This window comes from Notolabrus celidotus, chromosome 12, assembly GCF_009762535.1.
Source record: "Notolabrus celidotus isolate fNotCel1 chromosome 12, fNotCel1.pri, whole genome shotgun sequence".
NCBI classification, from domain to species: Eukaryota; Metazoa; Chordata; class Actinopteri; order Labriformes; family Labridae; genus Notolabrus; species Notolabrus celidotus.
Window position 1 is genome coordinate 24,493,879 of NC_048283.1, and position 20,569 is coordinate 24,514,447.

Here is a 20,569-nt window from a genome sequence, read left to right on the forward strand (position 1 = left end):
GGAGCAAGCAAGGACACTTAAAATGTCACATGTAGCGATTAAAATACCTTCAAATTATACTTTCCCTCGTGGCGGGATTTTACAACAACTGCAAATAAATATTCAGATATTCAATTTGAAGCAACTGTCTCTATCTTTAACAACTCACTTGGAAATGTTCTCCTGCCTGTCAGCCTACATACTTCTAATCCGCTTGCGTCTTCTCCCCCTGCAGTGTCTTCTATCTTCACCGTACCAAATGTCAAGCTGCAGACAGAGAGCGGGGACAGCATACAGGTGTGTGCACGAAGGAACAGTCATGGGAAGGCATCCTCTGGCAGCAAACACTGACCTGAGGCAGCATCCTGCACATGATTGCCTGACAGGTACGTGCTCATTACCATGCAGGAAACAGACACAAACAGTATTATGCAGCAGCAACAGCAGCAGAGGCAGGGTACACTGAAAACTTTAACAAACACAAGATGAAGACGTACTGAAGCTTACACGAGGTGAAGGGTTAATGATAGAAATGAGAGGATGAACAATGATTACTTCAGGCTCCCAAAAAAAGTCAGTTTTTCTGCTTTCTGCATGAAACACAATTTTTCATACAGATCGTACCATGAGTAAGTCAGATGTTTAATCTGGTTATGAACAGCTGTATCTGCATTTTTGTTGATCTTTTATTTATTTTATATTCGTTTTAAAATCTGCAAAATGCTTAAAGAAAAGTATTGTAATAACCAACATTTAGACATCTTTTAAGTGTTTTTTTATTTCTTACTTCAAGGGCTGAAAACAAAGATGCTAACGATCGTTCAGGTTGTATGGTTTGGTTGCAAGCAACTCTTCGAACCAACGTACATTTAATTTTAAAGACGCTGAAAAACAAAATATAGTTTTGGCATCACACTTAAGAGCAAAAGTCAGACATAAAAAAACATACAGGATGATAACAACAAAAATGCCCACTATATACTTTATTAACCTTCATGGGGAAACTCAATGTTATCACTCTGTTAAACATGCCACACACACACAGAGGCTGAAATACACGAAAACATGCACCAACAGGAATCTGTGAACATGAATGAATTGAGCGATGTAGAGTGAGGGGAGTTGCACACATATACCCCTTGTCCACTAACCCGAACCGGGTATTTCCGGGCTGGTGCTCGCGCTGGTTCGGAGCTGGTTGAACTCACGAACCAATACGGCACCCGTTTGTTTTTCCACCACCTCGAGCCTGTGATTGAGGCACGTCATGACGTCAGATTCGCGAACTTTCCCTCACAACCACAATAATGATGGCAGACAACGGCAGAATCCATTAGTCTCTTTTTTTTTTTGGCTGCAGGACAATGGCGGAAACCTGTTTGGTTTGTGTTTTTGATCACAGCAGCCCCGCCCCTCGCCCCTGATGTAAGCAGTTCATGGTTCTATACCAGCAAAGAGTTGGAGTCACTCTGGAACCAGTTTTCCCGGCCGGGAGCCGGTTCACTCGCAGTTGAAACACGAAAAACACTTCTCAATTGAGCGCCGGCCCCGAACAGCGCTGAAACTGCCTTGGTTGAAAAGGGGTAATAGGGGCACCTCTAGCAGTTTTGGGTTTGGTGCCTTGCTCAGGGACACCTCTCCAGCTACCAGCCAAACTACCATTACTAACTTGGTTGCAACCAGAACTCAAAGTGGCGACCGTCTTGTCCCAACGCATGATGTCCCTACAAACTGAGCTAGATATATCTTAAGATTACAACAGAGCAGAAGGTTTGTACATTACATCTCCTACGAAACATTGAAGGTTTGTAAATCTGTAAAAATACTTTAAGTGTAACAACAAGTTATCAAAAGCTAGAACCCTTTTCCTTTATCAAAATGAATATGTTGATGAAATGAATGAAAGAAGTTAAATAACAGAGAGGAGATTGGGCAGATAATTCATGCATAAGGGAAGATTTGTCAAATTATGAGTTAGTAAATAGAATGCTTGTGATACGAACTTGAATCAGCATCTTATATTTATTTGAGAGTTTGAGAAAAACTTTTCTTTTTTTCTGTGATATATTCTTCTTATGGTAATATTATCACAGAGAACCTACATATCAACCCACAGGCACTTATGTACCCATCGTGGTTTGGCCTGAAACCCCTTTTCAGGAGGTCTAATGCAGAAAACAGTGCTTAGGTTGATGTCGAAGTGGTGCCTTTATATTGATGTCCAGCAGGGGGTGCCGCAACAGTTTCCTGAAACTTTCTGCACAGTCTGTAGCACACAGATGAGATCATCCCGGCTGAGCAGACAGCCCTTTGTGCTCAAATCATCTGGCAGTTTATGATTCTGTTAATAATTAAGAATTTATTTATAAGACAGGAATGCTATGAGAACTTTTCATGTCTTCCATCACCTGTTAAAGCTTGCTAACTCATTCTTTAGCCCTTAAGTAAGCCTGTTTATTTATTTCAGTATTTATTCTGAAAGGTATAAGAGGTAAAAGTAATGTTCGTATTGAAGAGTGGAAATACTCTGAAATAGTGTCATAAACCAGGAGGTGTTTGGAAACACAACGCGGTGCATTTTGGATCTTTGGCTTTTCAGTTGATCAAGCAGTCACGTTGACAACTCTGAGCCGAGCACTAATCTGCATCCCGCCAACCACTACACCCTTTCTTTGAACACTGACGCCATGAGATCTGTTCTGTCTGCATTCAAGCAGAGAATGCAGTAATAGATGGAGGAATGGCTTTGAGTGGCCGAGGAGGGTGTCCCATTCTTTAGAAACGGGGGTCTCATTCACTCCTCAGATAGAGCTGCTCTATTTGCATGCAATAAGAGGTGCAGAGGCCAGGCATGGGGATAATGGTTGGACTAATGATGGACTCTGGATTGTGAGGGCCAACACAGGGGCCACAACACAGCGCTGTGCACCAGATTAGATCTATAATTACTGACAGGTGCAGGGAGACACCAGACACATCAACTCTTTAACTCTCTGAGAGAAGCTGAAGCGTTTCATCCGCTATCGTCTCCGTTTGCAAAATCTGCATGCTTCTTCAAATTGGAGGAAATACTATGTGTTCACTATTCCAGTCAATATGTAGAAGTGTGTGGATCCTGATCTGGAGGATATGTCTGTGTGTGTGAACGAGAGAAAGCGAGAGAGAGAGTGCGTGTGTGTGTGTGGAGAGAGTGGAAGTCACCCCACTGAGAGAGCTGTGTCCTCTCAGCTGCTGCATTTACATTGAAATTAGCCTCTTTGTCCAGCGTCGTCCTAAAGCCCGACAGGCTGTGAGAGCTGCACTGATAGCAGCCTAATCCCCGTGCACACATTCACATTAATACACTGACAAATTACACCAACACATGCACACAGAATCTCATAAGTTCCCACAAACATAGCTCATACTCGTATTTGAGCTGGGTATCACATCAAGTGTTTTACGGCTACAATGAGAGAGGAAGCTAACTGCTAATATGTGCAGTATTGCTGTGTTATATCTCCTTACAAAGTTGTTTAAGTGGTCATAAGATGAATGGCAATGCATGCACTTGAATCTCCACACAGCAGCCTCATATACACTACTCGTCAAAAGTTTGGACATACCTTCCCCCCCTCCCCCATGCACCTGTTTTATGAAATAGATATGCAAGTTTATTCTATTTTTTTTTACCTACTAAGGGAACTAGCAAACCTGCCTTATCCATGACTAATATAGCTATGGTTATTAGAAGCTTTAGAACCTTATAGAGTCCAGATAGAAAAGTGGTCAAACCTCTGACCAGAGACCTCAGAGACATGGGGGACGAGTGTTTTTCTCAGCTTCCCTTTGACACTACTTGTTGTTGCAAAGAACCCACACATGATTTAAAAATGTATCTGAATAAACTGTTTTTGAAGAGCTGGTTTTCTGCTTTAGTATAATCAGAGGTAAAAGAGGTGACAAGGAGTGAAGCAAAGAAAGGGCAAAGGAAAGGAGGGAGGGAATAAAGGAGAGATGGAAGCTTGTGGGAGCAGGGCCGGGTTTCTTTTTGTCGAGGCAGCGTTGTATTATTTATAGGAGGTGGTGGAGGCAGGCCGCTTCAGACAGAGCACAGCAAAGAAGGCGAGCAGCCCCTTTCTCTTTTGTGGGTCTATTCCCAGTGGGCAGGCTTTGTGCTGGCTGGATGGCTGCCTTTGAGGAAACCCGGGCAGCTATTGAGCCGAGAGTGAAGGCCGGGACTGACTCGACTGCACTGAGACACAGCAACACTACAGCACTACAATGTCTGTCACTGCTGCGGCCAGAGAGGAAAAGAAAAGGACAGAGAGAGAGTGACAGAGGATGGGGGGAAATAGTGGGAGTGTTTGATTTTGGCAGGGAGGGAAGGGAGAAAAAAAAAGATTGTTTTTGTGGTGAGAAAAGAGAAAGCCAGAAAGAGATAGATTGAAAAAAAATGGAAGCGGGGTGAAGAGGAGAAGAAAGGGGGAGAGGGAAAAAAGGCAGGTCTCCTTTACAGTACTGCACCGCATTGATCTATGTTTATTCATGATTCTGCATTATTCACAAGATTAGCTGATGCAACTCTGTGCCGAAGGGAGGCAATGGCTCCCCCCATCAATCCACTCAGTGACCACACGGTTCAACTGTGAGTCCCAACAACAAGTGGGAGACAGCTGCCCCGTCTCTGAGCTTCAACACACTTCACTGCTACTCCGGGCGAGAGACTGTGGAGAGCTGGACGCAGCATGCTCACAGTCAGAATACATAACAAAGCATAAAACATTGATTCAATCAGGGAGCAAAAAGCAACATGAAAGAGGTAAAATCAACAGCTCTGTGGCCCAATCCAAACAAGAATTTAGTCAGTTTTTATTTTGAAAGCAAATCTTCAGAGGCATTTAAAGCAGTGTTACAGATCTATACCCAGATATAATTCAGTCCTCCCCAGTGTCCCTCTGTTTTGACTAACTCTGCAATTAAATTGATCTCCATGTGTCTACATAAGATTTCTTGCTCGTGGAGAATTTTGGAAAGCTGCAAATGAGGCCCAGAAAATCTGAAATAAAGAGTTGTGCAAGTTTTGAAGTTTTCTTCAAGTTGTTTTTAATTGAGATCAAATGTATGTATTGTTGACGGATCTCTGCTGCCACGTGTGTTTCTCCTATACTCTTCGTTTGGCGTTGCATGTTGACGATGAAGCAGAGGTCTTACTTTTCTCCTACAAAATGAATGAAGGCTCCAACTTCTTATTTTCTAAACATCAACTCAAGCTGAATTTTGCAATCAGCCATTATTTTCAATGCACTAATAATGAATTCACAGTAAAATGTGTGCATATGATGCAATTTAGATTTTTCATATCAAAAGTTGCAACCAATATTCTAATATATAAGATGCAGAGAGAGGTATTTTACTGTGTGACAGTATTTTACTCTCTAGTTAAAGCTTTGTCATGATTATGTGCCAATCTAACTGTCACTACTCGACTTGATGCCATTGGAAGTTTGACGCTGTCTTTTGCAGTTATTATAGCCCACAAACCTTACAGAGGCCACAGTACTTGTTGCATTGGTCCCACCAAGATTTGGCGAATGTCGTACCACCATCTCAAAAACCCAAAAGGCATCTTTTAAAAGAAGAGAGATTGGAACATTATAGCATTACCAGTGGCCTTTAACCAGAGCTGCAGCCCCAGCGAGTGGCAGGTGGCTGCATTACAGCCCATGCACAACATTTGACATCAGCATTTTGGCCGATAACATTAAAAATAATTAGAATTTGGTAAACAGGCTAGTAATTTCTTACTCGCAAGGGCGACAATGTAGTCGACTTAACATGCACACCCCTAATTGTGGTCATGAAATTCAAAGACAAACCGTTTTCTCAACTCAAAGTTTCAGTATTTAGTTTTGGTTCTTGCAAATACTAAAGAGTAGAAGCATGAAGATTGTCAAGAATCAAAAGGATCCCTCTCCACAGCACCAAACAGGACATGGTGAAAGGTTTGGTACAAAAGCTTGGAGGGGGCTCCAGGGGCAGCTGCTGTCATCCTGTCCTAAGTGAAAGTAACGGCCAGATTGCTGTTAGCACAGCGGTGGTTAGCTCTCCGGAGGCATGTCCTAGAAAGCAAACACAACCTGGCTGACAATGCTAACCCTGCTAGCATTTAGCGTTCTGTCACTACAGATAATACAAACTAATACACTTGTGCTGCTTCTGCTCCAGTGTTTACCTTCTTCAAATTTCCACCAGGGGCATAATGGGAAATGATCTAGTGATTAATCCCGTGTCTCAAATAGTGAGCCTGCAAAATATTCAATTTTGCAAAATATTATAGTTGGTGACAGCATGATAAAGGTTTCAGACTTTCCTCAGGGTCTGCAGGATGTGTTACCAGCCGATGCATCTTGTCCGAAATCGCCCTGCATCCTTCATCTTCGTTCACAATCACAATGTTTTTATTTTACATATCCAAATGTAATGTGTGCAGTCCGAGCGGCTCAGACAGCTGAAGTCCTGTGGTCGAGTTCTGTTCTCCGTGCTGCTGCTGCTGCTGCTGGTCTCATGGCCGAGCTTCACACAAAGCATTTTCTTTTCTACAGTGTGTCTGTGCAGTCAGCCATCACAGGTCAGTGACAGGACACTCTGGCCCTGGAGCATCACTGTGTCACTTTGAAGATAACAGCTGCAGGCAAAGCTACACTGTAGTGTCCACAATGTAGCCATGCCAGCTATTTATCTACCTACACACACACATTTGCCCGCCTTAGGTACCATCCGAGTGACCACGCTATATTTTCAGAGGGATATAATGCAGGAAGCCCTCTTGGCTGTGCAGGCATTTCTCTTGAAAGTAAAAGCACTATTTGTCCCCTGGTGTGTTTCTGCCATGATGTCTTTCTACTAAAGCCATCAGTGTCCAAAACTCACTAAGTCAGCAGGACTGAAAAGAATATTTTTGGCTCTGTAACAGGAAGAAATAGATTTGTGCAGTCCATAAAAACGACCTGTCAGAAAGTTTTTCTAGGTAGAGGACAAAGTGATTTAAAGTGTATCCCTGCTGTGAGCCGGAGGGGGGAATAGGAGGTGGGGGAAGGAAGGATAACCGGAGGCGTAGCCTTGAGAAATGGAGAGCCTTCAGTCAAATCAGCCAGTTTTACTCTCCCACTGCCTCTTATAACTTTACAGCTTCAGTGGCTGCCAGTTATGTGGGCTTTCATTTCATCTTCTCCTCACGGAGAGGCAGAGTGAAGGCTCCAGACGTTCACAGCAGCTCTGCAGAGTGTGTCAGAACGTATGCAGTCATTTACATCAGGCTTTTTTTGGACACCGAAGGCTCTCACTATCGAATGTGAGTGTGCACAGAGCAGGAGAGGCAGTTAACTATCAGATTCTTTATATGAAGAGATATCTATGTAGGTACTGCCTCTTCCAATTTCTCTTCTTATTACAGCCTCTAAAATTCAAACACGTTGCAGTGTGCCCTGTTTTCATCTTCACAGCTTATCGCTCTCTCTTCACTCCTTTTCTACATCATCATGCTCCATCTCTGCCATTCACTGACTCCAAAGATCTGTATAATGTTGTTGAAATGAGGTCAGTTAAAAATGACATGCAACCCAGTTCACACATTTTAAATAAGTGACAAATGATGGCATGTAGCTTTGTGTATATGGACATAAATATCCCTTCATGCAACCAAATAACGTCATGGTGGAAGGAGTTATGAGTCTGCAGAGGTGATTCATATAAGAAGGTCCTTCAAATAAAAGACCCACTTTGACCCCCCTTTGCTTGATCCTAACCAGGAAGACCTTCTGCATCAACATGTAAAACTTGAACCCTTTCTATCAATATCAATATATCAATTACTGATAAAAGTATGAACGTCATATTATATTATATTGTAAAACAATAACAAGATAAATACGAGCAAAATAATTAAATAAATGACTGAAAAACAAATTAATAAATTAATCATTTAAAATAAAAAATAAATGTAATAAAATGAAATTGTATTTGATTATTTTGATTAAGTTTAAAAAATATAAAAAATTAAAAATCAAACAAACTAACTCCTGAATTGTCCGGAAACATCTAACCACATCTTCCCTTCACCTCCCACTTTAACCCTACTCAACTACTGAAAACTACTCAAAGATTGTGATTTGTGATAAGCTAACTTCCTTAAAGCTTTAATTTTAAGTCTTTGTGGATTCCTGCGAACTTTGTAGACAAAAACAACCTCCAAGGCCAAGCACATCAGCATCAAACACACCCAAACTTTGTACTTTCAATTGCTTTCCTTTTAAGAACATCCTCATTTTTTTTTGCTGAGGAGTAACAAAGTAGAATATATAAGGTAGGTATTTAAATGCTCTAATAACAGTAGGTAAAAGTGTCGTCTGAGGCAGATCTGTTAAGGTTCCTTACGTTGCTCCTCTTTTTGACCGTGCCTCCTTGTTAATTGGTTATCATCACACTGCTGCCAGTGTTTATCTGTAACAGTCTGCTGGGGTCTCATTATCTTCAGTCCATTCTGGATCAGGTTTTTTTTCATTATTAATTAACACACAGGTAGGTTTTCTACTATCTCCACGTCTAAGTATTATTAGTAGTATAACGCAGGGTTTCCAGCAGAGGAACTTTCCCCAGAGACTGGAACCTTTGGAGGAACTCAGTTTGTTTCCACCGCAGGACCAGGGTTTAAATTAGCTTCTATCATCTTAAAATAACCCTGCTCGTGGGCTAGTATTTTTTTCAAACCAGGGAAACTTGGGGGGTGTGGATCGCAGAGCTGAACATTTCTGAATGGTTTCAGACTCTAGATTTTATATCAGCCTGAATTTACACAAATCTGAAGCCACAAAACGAAACCTGTTTTTTTATTTGTCATGTTTCAGCACCTTAAGTTAACAAGAAAACAGCGTTATAAAGCCATGCATTTTTTGTTAAAGTAGCTTTTGCATTTCTTGTTTATTTCACTCCTCTTCTTAATGTCCCCTGCCCCTCTTCTCAGCAATATTTCCCCATAGTCTGTATAGTAAATGGACGTAGTCTCCGTGACGTCTCCCATCTGTTCCTTAAGCGCTGTTTTGAAGCCAATCATCGGCGGGTGCAACATTGGACATGTTGAACTCAACCTAACTTCTGTCAAGCTAGTGTGAGGTAAAGAGGCGATTCAGACCTACATTTTTTTTTAAGCAGGCTGTAAACATGTTTACTTCTGCTGTAAAGATCGCTTCTTTGATTGGGTGTGTATGTGTTTCTGCAGCCGGCCTCAAGTGGACGCTCGATGAACAGCAGTTTTTAGCACTTCTGCAAGGGCTTCATATTTTAAGGTTTTAAGGTAGCCACTTGGTCCTTCCTGGCTTTCAGGTTGTGTAGCTGTCTGTGAGTTTAAATCAAGCCTTTGCGGTCTGGATGGAGCAGCACCTGCTTGGTGCCACTAACATGAGCTGCACTTTGGTTGACGGTGTTTGCAGCGCCGGGCTCTCTGGAAAGCCTGTATTTTGGTTATAGGTGCTCCATGAGATTAGAATTAAGACGTTTTTCTTCCTCTCTACAGACTACAACTCAACTCTTTTGTCTTTACCTCAAGGAGGGACAAAATTGCTGGTGTGTTTACTGCACAAGATATTCTTTCTGTCAGGATGCTACTGAGCTCACAAAGGCGTAACCTTGCTGCAGAGTCGGAGGATTCATCTTATATTATTGTGGCTTGAAGTAAAGTAAAGAGTCCTTTTAAAGCTCTGCAATTCAAACCTTGTTATTCAATTTAAAAGTTACTACATGCACGACCAGTTTCCACAAATTTTAGTGGAGTTGCAATAACATGTTACTGGTGAAACAGCCATCACTTCTCGTGCTTTTGCGCTCTAATTGCCAATCTTATCGGGTATCTGATCGAAGGGACCTTTTGTAGTTCCTAGTATTGAAACTTGTACTTTTGGTGAGAATGACTTTTATAGAAACTTACAATGTCCAGGGTAATTCTGTAAATTGCAGTGTCAGCAAAAGCCACTTGGTGAGAAGAGAGCAAAAACACAATGAGCTGGTACAAGTGGAGGTGGTGACACAAGTGAAAGTGATCAGGGTTGATATTGGTATGATTTGTTACCCTCTTTATCAGGATGATTTAAAGATCAAGGAATTAGACATAACAGCATGGCAGGAGGAAGAGTAAAGAGGGAGGGAGAGAGGGAAGCGTATGAGGAAGTGGGGAGACAGGTCATGGTGTGCTTCCCCAGAGGTACAAACTTTTCCAACTTTTTTATAAAGTCCAAGACTCAGAGGAAGAAAATGAAGCTGAGAGGACAAAATGGATGGAGAGGTGAGAAAAGAGGAGAAGCCAGACCAAAGAAGGAGGAATAAAGACAAAAGAGAAAGTTAACTGAGCAAAAAGGAGAAGAAAAGAGGCCGTGGAGGGACGAGTCTTCCAAGAGGTGCACGAATGATTTCATGTATAATTGTTGATCAGCAGAGGCAGCAGATGCCGTCAGGCTGACACGTAGGAGGAGATCTGAGTCCCATTATCATAAGCTCCCCTCTTCCCACAATGCCTCTCTCATCCCTCCATCCTCCCCCCTTCACAACAAGTTTGTCACGGTTATATTAAAAAGATTATTGATAGATTTCTGATCTCTCTGCTGGTGTTTCTTCATTCATAAAGTCAGTCAGACACACAGATGGAAAATGTGTCTCAGTAGAAACTCTTAGTTGAAACAGAATGAATTCAGTGAGCGCGCAACGGTTACTCTTCTGTGGGAAGCTGAGAACACGAGAAAGTGAAACTGATGTGAAAATAATGTGACAGCAGTGAGGTTGGCGGCTTTTTAACAGCTGTAAACAAATCCCAACAATGGAGCGTGTTTCTAGTAGAAGTGCCGTACCTTTATTTTTCACTCCATTTATCTAACTCCCAGTTTTTTTTCCCTCTCTCCTCTCTCTGCCTCCACCATATGGCTCTCCCTAATGAGCATTGCACATGTACCTCCTTCCTTTTTTGCTCCTCCAAAAAAGAAAGAAAACCCGGTTCCTTCTTATGTGGTGCAGCCAACAGCTCCTCTCCAGCAGCAGATCTGGAGCTGCTCGTCTCAGCTGAGTGAATTAGTGTCAAATAAGTATGCTAATGAGTTTAACTTAGTCAGTCAGAGGGATAATGAGTGGAAGCTTAGATGGCGACGGAAAGAGATGCTCCACGTCGTAATGCATGTGCTGTTATATGTTGCTTTTTCTCCATCAGAACTTGCACCTAAAGCTACAATGAGCTTTTCTCTTCACTTTCATCTGACTCATCTCTCTGGCATAAGAGAGAGAGGAAGGAGGACAAAATGGAGCACCATCACTTGCAGAAGGATACCTGCAAGATTACAGAAAGCACATTAGACCAAATGTGTGTACTTTTTATTTTCTTGCAGCTCTCTCTGAGCCAAATAATCTTAGAAAGGCACTCTAGGCGATGCGTAGCTTGTCCTCTCCCGAACCAATCAGCAATCATTGGCTGACGATGAAAGATGATAGGTCTCTGAAAGTGGACGCCAACTGTAACCAGGGGTTAGTTGTTGAATGCACACACCAAAGCCAGCTGATGTCAATCTATCAATCTTTATTTACAAAGCGCCAAATCCCAACAAATGTTATCCTTAGACTCTTTCCAAACAGAGCAGATGTAGACCGTACTCTATGTTCTATTATTAACAAAGACCCAACATCAAGACAGGATAAGATCCAGTCCCATCTTACAGACAGGACTCAGTCTGATCTCATCTTAATCCCCATGAGCAGAGCACTTTGCAGCATTTAGCAAGTTACAGCGGCAAGGACAAACTTCCTTTAACAGGCAGAAACCTCCAGCAGGACCAGACTCATGTTAGACACACATCTGCTGAGACCGTGTTGGAGAGAGGGATAGAGGGAGATGAAGATAGAGAGATGATAGCGGTGAGACGGATAGTAGTAGTTGTAGCAGCTGGAGTCTGGCACGTCCACAGCAGCAGGTCGTCTACGGCAGAGATCCAGGGGAATCTAGGAGACAAGGGAGCTCAGGGACTCCAGAAAGGTCTAAGGTTAGTAACTTTAAGGGACAGGAACAGTTAAAGTAAGTGACAGGCAGACAGAGAAGAGAGAGGGAGAGACAGGGTCCCAGTGTGTCAGTCTAAGCCTATAGCAGCATAACTAAGAGCTGGTCTAAGCCTGATCCAGCTCTATAAGCTTTATCAAAAAGGACAGTTTGAAGCCTACTCCCTAAAAGTACATATTGGCTTCTGATAAACGTTTTTGACTAGTTCAACATGACTCAAAGATGATTTATGTAAGCAAACAGCTCAACACAAACTAATTAGGATTGAATATTACAGTCGATTGCTGCAGTTTTGCGCTATCCTGTTACGGCAGTATGGGAGTTTGCTTCTGTGGGTTTCTGTATAAATAGTAAAGTGTAATGTGTAAAGACCCTCTGTTGTGTCTTGATACTCCTCCATGTTTTGCTGCAACTCACACTCATGGTTTCTTTATTTTCAGGCCTTCTTTTAGAGGTGGCAGAATCTGAAGTTGTTTCAAAGGTCACAAGGTCGTCTGAATCAGCAGTGGTTTGTGTGCCGTGGCAAATGTCCTCATAACTCAGACCATTGTGAGGAGGAGAAGAGAGAGAGAGAGAGAGAGTAGAGCGATGAGAGAGAGAGAGAGAGAGAGAGAGAGAGAGAGAGAGAGAGAGAGAGAGAGAGAGAGAGAGAGAGAGAGAGAGAGAGAGAGGAGAGAGAGAGAGAGAGAGAGAGAGAGAGAGAGAGAGAGAGAGAGAGAGAGCAGTGGACCATAGAGGAGTTAAGACACAAAAGCTTGTCCTGAGTACGAACCCTCATGTTACCTAGTTTATCAGAGGAGTTAGTGCGCTGCCCTGCAGATTGAAGTCTCTGCCAAAAACCCTGATCCAGTAGTTTTAAAAGCGACTGTGTAACAAACTGCATCCATGAAAAATGCTCATTTGGAGTTGTTTTTCGATGATCATGTTGTGCAGCATTAAGCATGACTTTTGGTCAAACAGGGTACAGATGTCAGGGTGCAGGTTTGGCTTAGTGGTTCCATCTTTCCTTCTCTATCCAGCCACAAAAAAACATCTTTGAAATCAGTTGACAGATGTGAACAGATGTTTTCTTTGCAAGAATGGAGGATAATTAATTGCACATATAACTTCCCAGATAATCAACTTTGTAAAGAATATATATATATATATATATCTAATATTACAGAAAACCATGCAGTGTTGTGCATTTAGTAAGCTTAAAGTATGTGAATTTCTAACCTTCACCCATTGTCCTGGATCTTTTTCACCATCTCAGTGTGTTGAAGCATCATTTGAGTGCAAACACGGCTCCTGTTTTTATACTTTGTGTTTCATGCACCGTTATCGATAACATATTAATTGGAGGGCTTGTGAAAAACTGTTGTCATACAACCAGATTCTCCTACTTTAGGGCACTTCTATTAGATAAAATAAACCTTCTGGTGCAACTTAAACTCATCTTCAGTAAGGTCTCTATCAGGCGACCATGCTTGGGATGATCACTTGAGTCCGTACCTGCTCGTTGGATTCCTCCACAGCCACAAATCGGCCTTTTCAGCAGCCTCCAGACAGTTTGTGGTCTCTCTTTTGCACTGTAGACGTTTTAACTCCAAGGAGTTTAAGAGTTTGCTGACTGGCCAGAAAAGTCAGGGCACCAAACTTTAACTGGCTCACAGCAAAGTCTGAAGCCATCGCTCCGGCTCTCTGCAACCAGCTCCGAGTGTTTGACCCTCTGACACTATGGCTTGGTGGAGTAGTGTGGATGTTCAGGATGTTTTTTGTCCAGTGTTTGATTGTTACTTAACAATCTGAATCTGCTGACTTAGCTTTACTGGGTGACTTTGATAATATCTAATCTTGGAGTGTGGCATACGAAAAGGGGTTGTGAAAGTTATTTTCCACCATCACTCCAATAAAAGAGCGTGATGATGAACACTTAAGGAGAAAATTACATAGCTTTGCAGCTTTGATCCAAAAGCGCCAAGTCATTCTTCAGTGTCTCACTGCGTGTTGGCTGCAGCATGCAGGCCTTGTGATTGTACTACACCAGATCAGTTTTCCCAGCATTCATCAGCGAGCCGAGGCAGGAAGTCAGCAGGAGACTGACTCGATCCGAATTGGACATGACTCACAAATTATACACTCGCCGGGGAGTCTGCATGTTAACAGCACACTGCAGCCCTGTATGGAGTGGCCTGAAAACACTGGGCCCAGTATACATGAGTCCACACTGCAGGGAAGAGAGCAGAGAGAAATGAATGTCAGTGCATGAAAGGCGGGAGTGTTGGAGGAGAGGCAGGGGGAATGCTTCCCTGCCACTCCAACTGTTTAGAGAAAGTGCGAGGAAATATTATGATTATTAAAAACCCTTTTGAAGTCGTGTTCGGTTGACCTGCTCCTGCAGAGAGATAAGTGTACTCACTCTGCTGGCAGGAGAGGGACGCCTTCACTTTCAGACTTTTAGTGATACTACAATGTTTTTTCATGGAGGCCTTGTGCACGGTGACTTCACACTCACACTGTTTCAAGTGTTTCTACGGTTATAGACTTAGAACTTGTGTTTATAAAGAATTCACAGAGGCAGACCAGAAAAGATAAGATTAGATAACAGTATAATAAAGAGAATAAATAAATTAATAAAATTAGATAAATCAAATAAAAAAGATGATGATGATAATGATAATAATAATGATAATAATAATAATAATAATAATTGATTAAAATATATAAATACAATTTAAATGTAAAGGTATATACAAAACAATTTGAGTACTGATAAAAAAATAAATAAATAATTAATTAAATTAAATTAATTAAATAAAGAAAAAATAATAATAATAATACATTAAAGTAGATAAACAAAATAAAATCTAAAGGTTTATACAAAACAACTCGTGTTCTTTTTCTGGATATGGTCCGGTAGCATTTAAGGACAATCTAACACCTATATCTGGCTCTGAAAAGCAACTTATTCTTCAAGTTTTATCTCTTTAAGGATACTGTCTTTGATTTTACATTTTAATATTTACTTTAAATAACAATTTGAGTTTGTCATTGGCACAAACAAGAACTTCTTGCAAGCATTGTTTGGATGTGTGCGAGGCCCTGAATGAATAGATGCAGCTGCTCTTCCTCTTATTTAAACCCAAATTCTGTCCAAAAATAAACCAGGTTTCAAAACAATGGAATGTCCCTTTATTTGCATTTCACATGCTTTTGAGTGTAAAACCCCTCTTCTTTCAGCGTTGGCCTTGACTTGCCCTCTCAGAGTAACACGTCCTTACATACCTGCCCCCCCCCCCCCGCCCTACCAACCCCAGCATGGTGCCTAACTATCTGGTCCAGGAGCAGGCTGGCAGTGAACAGCTTTATCATGGCCGTGCAGAGCCGAGGTACTGGCTGGTACAACACACGGCTGTGGCTGGCTGGCTCCGCTGCAGAAACACATTCCTCTCCAAAAAAGCACCACAGCTCTTCCCCCTCCATCCCTCCACTGCCCTCCTATGTCTCTCTGCTTTCCATACTCCAAAAAACTCCTTCAAGGAGCTATTTTCTGAACTTCTCCATAAACATTATGAACACTGAGTATTGTGGATAGACAACACATGCACACTGCTGCAGAAATCCACTGAAATTACAATTAACTGGAGAGTGACAAGGTTGATTTTTGTCTTGAAATTTCCTTAAAGCTACCGACTAAACACTTTTATTGCATTTAATCATGTATGAACACCAGCACTATCTTTCCCAGGGGGAAATCTGGTTGTTGCAGAAACACAGACTTAGTAGCATATAGTAGTACCAGAAGAATAAGGGTGAAAATTTGTTTTAGTACAAATAAGAAAAAAATTCATAAATAGATGAATAAATAATGAATAAATAAAATTAAATAAAGATGGATAAATAAAATAAGTAGATTAATACATTTTTGAAAGGATTAATGAATAATAAATCAAATTAAGTAATATAAAAAATAAAATAAAGATAGATAAATGCATATAAAATGTAAATATAAATGTTACACAAAGGTATAAATAGTTATAATAATATGAGCCGTAATGTATGTTTTTTATTCAGGCGTATTCTGTGTACTATTTTATGCTGCTGATGTTGGGGGGCAGATGTAAGTGAAACTGACAGGGACAAAATCAATTAACTAATCAGGATAGTTTGATCCATTATTGACTTAACTCTTCATTTTGAAAAGTGAGCATGGGGCAGGAAGCTGGAGAGCAGTATGTGAAATTAGAAGAATCATATGTACGAATTTTCAAAGGGTGTTTACTCAAATCCTCGATTCGTGCAGCGATGTTAACGAACATTGGACAATGCTTTAAAGAGTATGTAAAGGTTTCTAACTGTAGAGAAAAGTATGGGATTAAATATCTGTTGTTTCTTTAGTTGGATAGCTTTCATAGACTTGACCCAGAAGAGCTAAAAAAATGAGTAGTCACAATGTTGAAAATGCTGACTGGTCTATTAGCTACCTGACAAACCTAGCAGGTCTAGACCATCTATCAACTCAGCAGGGCCGCTAGTTGTGCAAATTTAAATGTAAATCTGAGCCTTTTTATAATCTTAGCAGACGCATTTAAAAAAAAAGTTTGTAGGTATATAGAAATTAACTACATAGACCAAAGCTGTGTTTATTCCTGCAGTAAAAATGTGCATTTTAACATGAGACCAAATGGGGATTCGTTTGCTTTTGCAGCCAGCCTCAAGTGGACACTCGAGGTACTGCTGTTTTAGCATTCTTGTACTGGCTTCTTGATAATTTAGGGTAAAAATTGCGATTTTAGTTAATATTTTTCTCTCTAGACTGTTCATTAGCTATGTCTGCTATACAATTGCACATATATATTGCATTTGGCCTAAACATATATCATGCCTGTCTGACTTTGTCGAGGTTAAGCAGTGATGTAGTCAAGTGTAAGTAAATGGGGGATCTGTCTGGAGCTTTATTTCGACTGATTATATGTTCTTGTAGCACATAGACTGATGCATATGCCAATAAAATGTTATTTATGAATGTTAAATGAAAATAAAAGGAGTTTAAATAGCAGCAGTTAGGGGCGCTGGTGGCCTAGCGGTCTAAGCGCCCCACATACAGAGGCTAAAGTCCCATTGAGTGCAACATAAAAGTATACACAGAGTTTAAAAGATATGCTAAAAGTCATCCTTTAAGACCTTTGTTTACATAATAAACAAACATATTCTAGAGAGGGATGAAACACTGAAAGTCAAACGGAGGATGTTGAAGCTGTAGTGAGACTCTCAGACACTCAAGAGTTTAAATGCATAAACAATAAGGGTCACATTATTTCTGCTCTCTTTGCTCTCTCTTTATATTGCAACACTTGAAGATATGTCCACCCTTTCTTTTTATCCTCTACCTGCTGTTCATCCTATATGCACAGTCTCAGTCCCCCCTCACAGGATAATAAAGTATTTGGTGTGTTTTGGTTGCGGCTTTACTTCAGCAGTCCTCCTGGTCTGGGTTCAGTGGAGTCTGTGGGGCCAGAGGTTTCCTGGCAGAGCCTCCCTGCGCTGATCCTCTGTGGTCTAAATACAACCCAGTACCTCCCTGCAGCCTCTCTCTCTGGGTCTTCCCATGCCCCAGCCAGTCTGCCCTGTAATGGGTTCACTCTCCCATACAATCCTTTCACTCCTCAATGCTCTGAATATCCCTTTTGCTGCCTTTCTCTCTGACCGGCAGCCCCCTCCTCTTCCCTCCCAGCCCCCTCACCCTTTCTCCACCTCTCTCTCTATCCCTTTAGGAGTGTGTCCATGAGTTTTGAAAGAAGGGGGCTGATGTTTTTCTCAGCGGCTGCTCTTGTCTGATGCAGTGAGGCCATTTCTCTCCCACGGGGAGCATGTTATGTTGGACTTTGTCTCCCTGAGTTTCACACTGAGCCCTTTGCCCTCGTAATGGAGGCTGAATCGAGATCCAAAGTTATACCTGCTTCTCAGTTCCAAGTGTGAGAGCTTTTGAAACAGCAACATGTGTAAACTTTGCACAGCATACTTCCTGCTATGTCAGTTCTGACATGTTCTAAACAAAGCAACAAAACAGCAGCTATCAGACGTTTGATGCACCCTGCTCGATCAGAAAACCCAAACCACAGCTGCTTATGTATGCACCGCCACTTGTTTTCCCCCTGTTGGCAAAACTATAAAACATTTTGTATATTTATAATGTTGTGCAGCAGCCTTTCTTCTCTGCCATTCCTCTGCCTAATATATGCATGTGACTGGGTGAGATGGTTTAACTCAGCGTGGTGAGCAACAGAAAAGAGACGATGGATTGCAAGGAAGCTTTTGCATTATTCATCATGTTGGATAAGGTTTAATTAAAAGTGCTGCTCGGCATTGTGAGAGGAATGAATGTGTGTTTTGCCTCGCCTGTCGCTGCCTCATTCATGTTCGCCATGCTCGACTTATCAAAGCAGCCCCTTGGCCCCTCCCCTTTGCCAGTGTAAGTTAGCATAATGCCGCAGCCGAAAACCTTGTGATTAGTGGGAGAGAACGAGCGGCACAGAGCTTCAATGCAGCAACTGCTGGCGCTCACAAGGCTCTGCAAAGAATTCCAGTGGCACAAAAACAGAGAGGAAGGCAGGAAATGTTTCTGTGTTGATGCAGAGTTTCTGTCTGACGCTGTGGATCGAGAAATGAGAGTGTCGGGGCTTGCATAAGGGTGGTATCATCATGTTTGTTTCCAAAAAGTCTGTCATGGAACAGCCAGAGCTGTGTGCGTATTGTCAGGAGAGCACAAGATTACATAAAAAGTGCAGGCAGCTCCTCATTGATGCTTCCCTCCTTATGTTGCAGCGGTGTTACTCTCAGGAAGATATTTCATTTGTTTATGTACTCACACTGGTGAGCAGAATCAGAGAGATTATGTTAATACTCGTGCATTGAACCAAATTATCCTAAATGTGCCTGAAGAATAAAGCGAGAGGTGATGGTATATTATCCCTGTCAGTATTAAATGGCTACAACCTGGTTTTGAAATTCACATTTGATACCACAAAGTTTTAATGCTGGGCTTTTCAAAAGAAAATAAAGTTCAAATGTACTTTTGAGATTTCAGATATTTAAAACAGCTGTTACAAACAATTGTGACTGTTTTTATTAAGATGTCTGCTTCATATACACAAACAATTTGAAAGCGACATGGAAGCCAAATGATGAGAGTTGAACACAGGTCTGAAGAAAGATGTAACCACAGAGCAGGGTTCATGCTAAAAAGAATACACTCTGACATCAAACAGGACTCACAACACTTCTTAAAGTACAAAGATCTCAAATATTCGTCAACAGAGAGGTCATCAAAACGAGACCTGATCAAAGCTCCTCTAAGGAACTTTCAGTTTGTGTCGCTTTTTTGCGCCCCCTGTGGACAAACCTGTCTTTGCTGTTTTATCCTGTGCTTTTTGAAAAGATCCTATCCATAGACTGTATTAATAATGGACATGGTATCCTTGACATCACCCATCTGTTCCTGAAGCTCTGTTTTGAGGCCAATCATTGACAGGAGTGTGACGTAAGGAGTCAGGCTTTGAGCCTCCTCGCCAACAGCTACTGTGTTCCCGCCTATCAATCATTCGTAATCTAAATAACTTCGAAATTGCCACGTTATGAAAAAATGCACTCCCCATACAGTGTGTGCCGATTGAGAAATTAGCTATCCAGACTACACTTGTCTTTTGTACCAGGCTGTAAACATGTTTATTTCTGATGTAAAGATCAGCTTTTTGGAATTGGTGTGTATGTGGTTTCTAGTACTTTCGGAGCCAGCCTCAAGCGGATCCTTGATGAACTGCAGTTTTTAGCACTTCCACATTGGATTCATATTTTTAGACTGCAGGTTGCCACTTGATCTTATCCTGCTCTCTGTTGACAGCCAGAGGTTTCACTCATCGAGTCTTTGCTCTGAAATATGTTTAAAAGGCTTGGTTAACCACTCACCAGTGGTTTCAGATATTAAAAATGCATAGAAATAGTCGCTCTACTTGTTGAGGACCTTGTTTTTTATGTCCTGAAGAGACCCTAACATTACCATAAGATTCAGGTGTATTAGACGCACTTTGAAATGCATAGAGATGTTTTATTGTGTTTTGATATTCCACCTAGAAGATAGCGCTCGAAGAACAGCCGCTTTGCTGCACAAGCGTGTTGAATAGAGAGCGAGGTGGATCAGGCTAGTGGTGCCACTTCCTCTCACACTCGTCTCCCTCATCAGGTCATACGTCTCCCTCATCAGGTCATACTGCATGAGTAAATAAACTTTGTGCAGTAATGATTTGATTGAAGAGACTTTCAGGGGAGGCGGACGCTACCTCCCAACTATCGGTGTTACCAAAGGCTGAGCTACACCACCATATCTGCAGCATGCAGGCTTGCAAACTCCACATGGTGAAAGCAGATGGTACAGAGAGAGCTGCACAGTTGCATAGAGACTGCTCATTGCTGCAGACAAAAGAAGTCTTCATGCAAGAATAAAGTACAACCTGCTAAAATCTCCTATGGGAGCTTTAAAATGCAAAT

General features: G+C 41.6%; 1 protein-coding gene across 2 annotated transcripts in view; it reads left to right on the plus strand.

The window, feature by feature from the left end:
* Positions 1-20,569, plus strand: part of cdk14 (cyclin-dependent kinase 14) — a 194,665-nt gene that overhangs the window by 144,724 nt on the left and 29,372 nt on the right. For both annotated transcript variants that reach the window (XM_034698459.1, XM_034698458.1), the window contains one exon: positions 215-365. In XM_034698459.1, coding sequence (XP_034554350.1) covers positions 215-330 — 116 coding nt within the window. In that variant the 3' untranslated portion in view covers positions 331-365. The remainder of the gene's footprint in view (positions 1-214; positions 366-20,569) is intronic.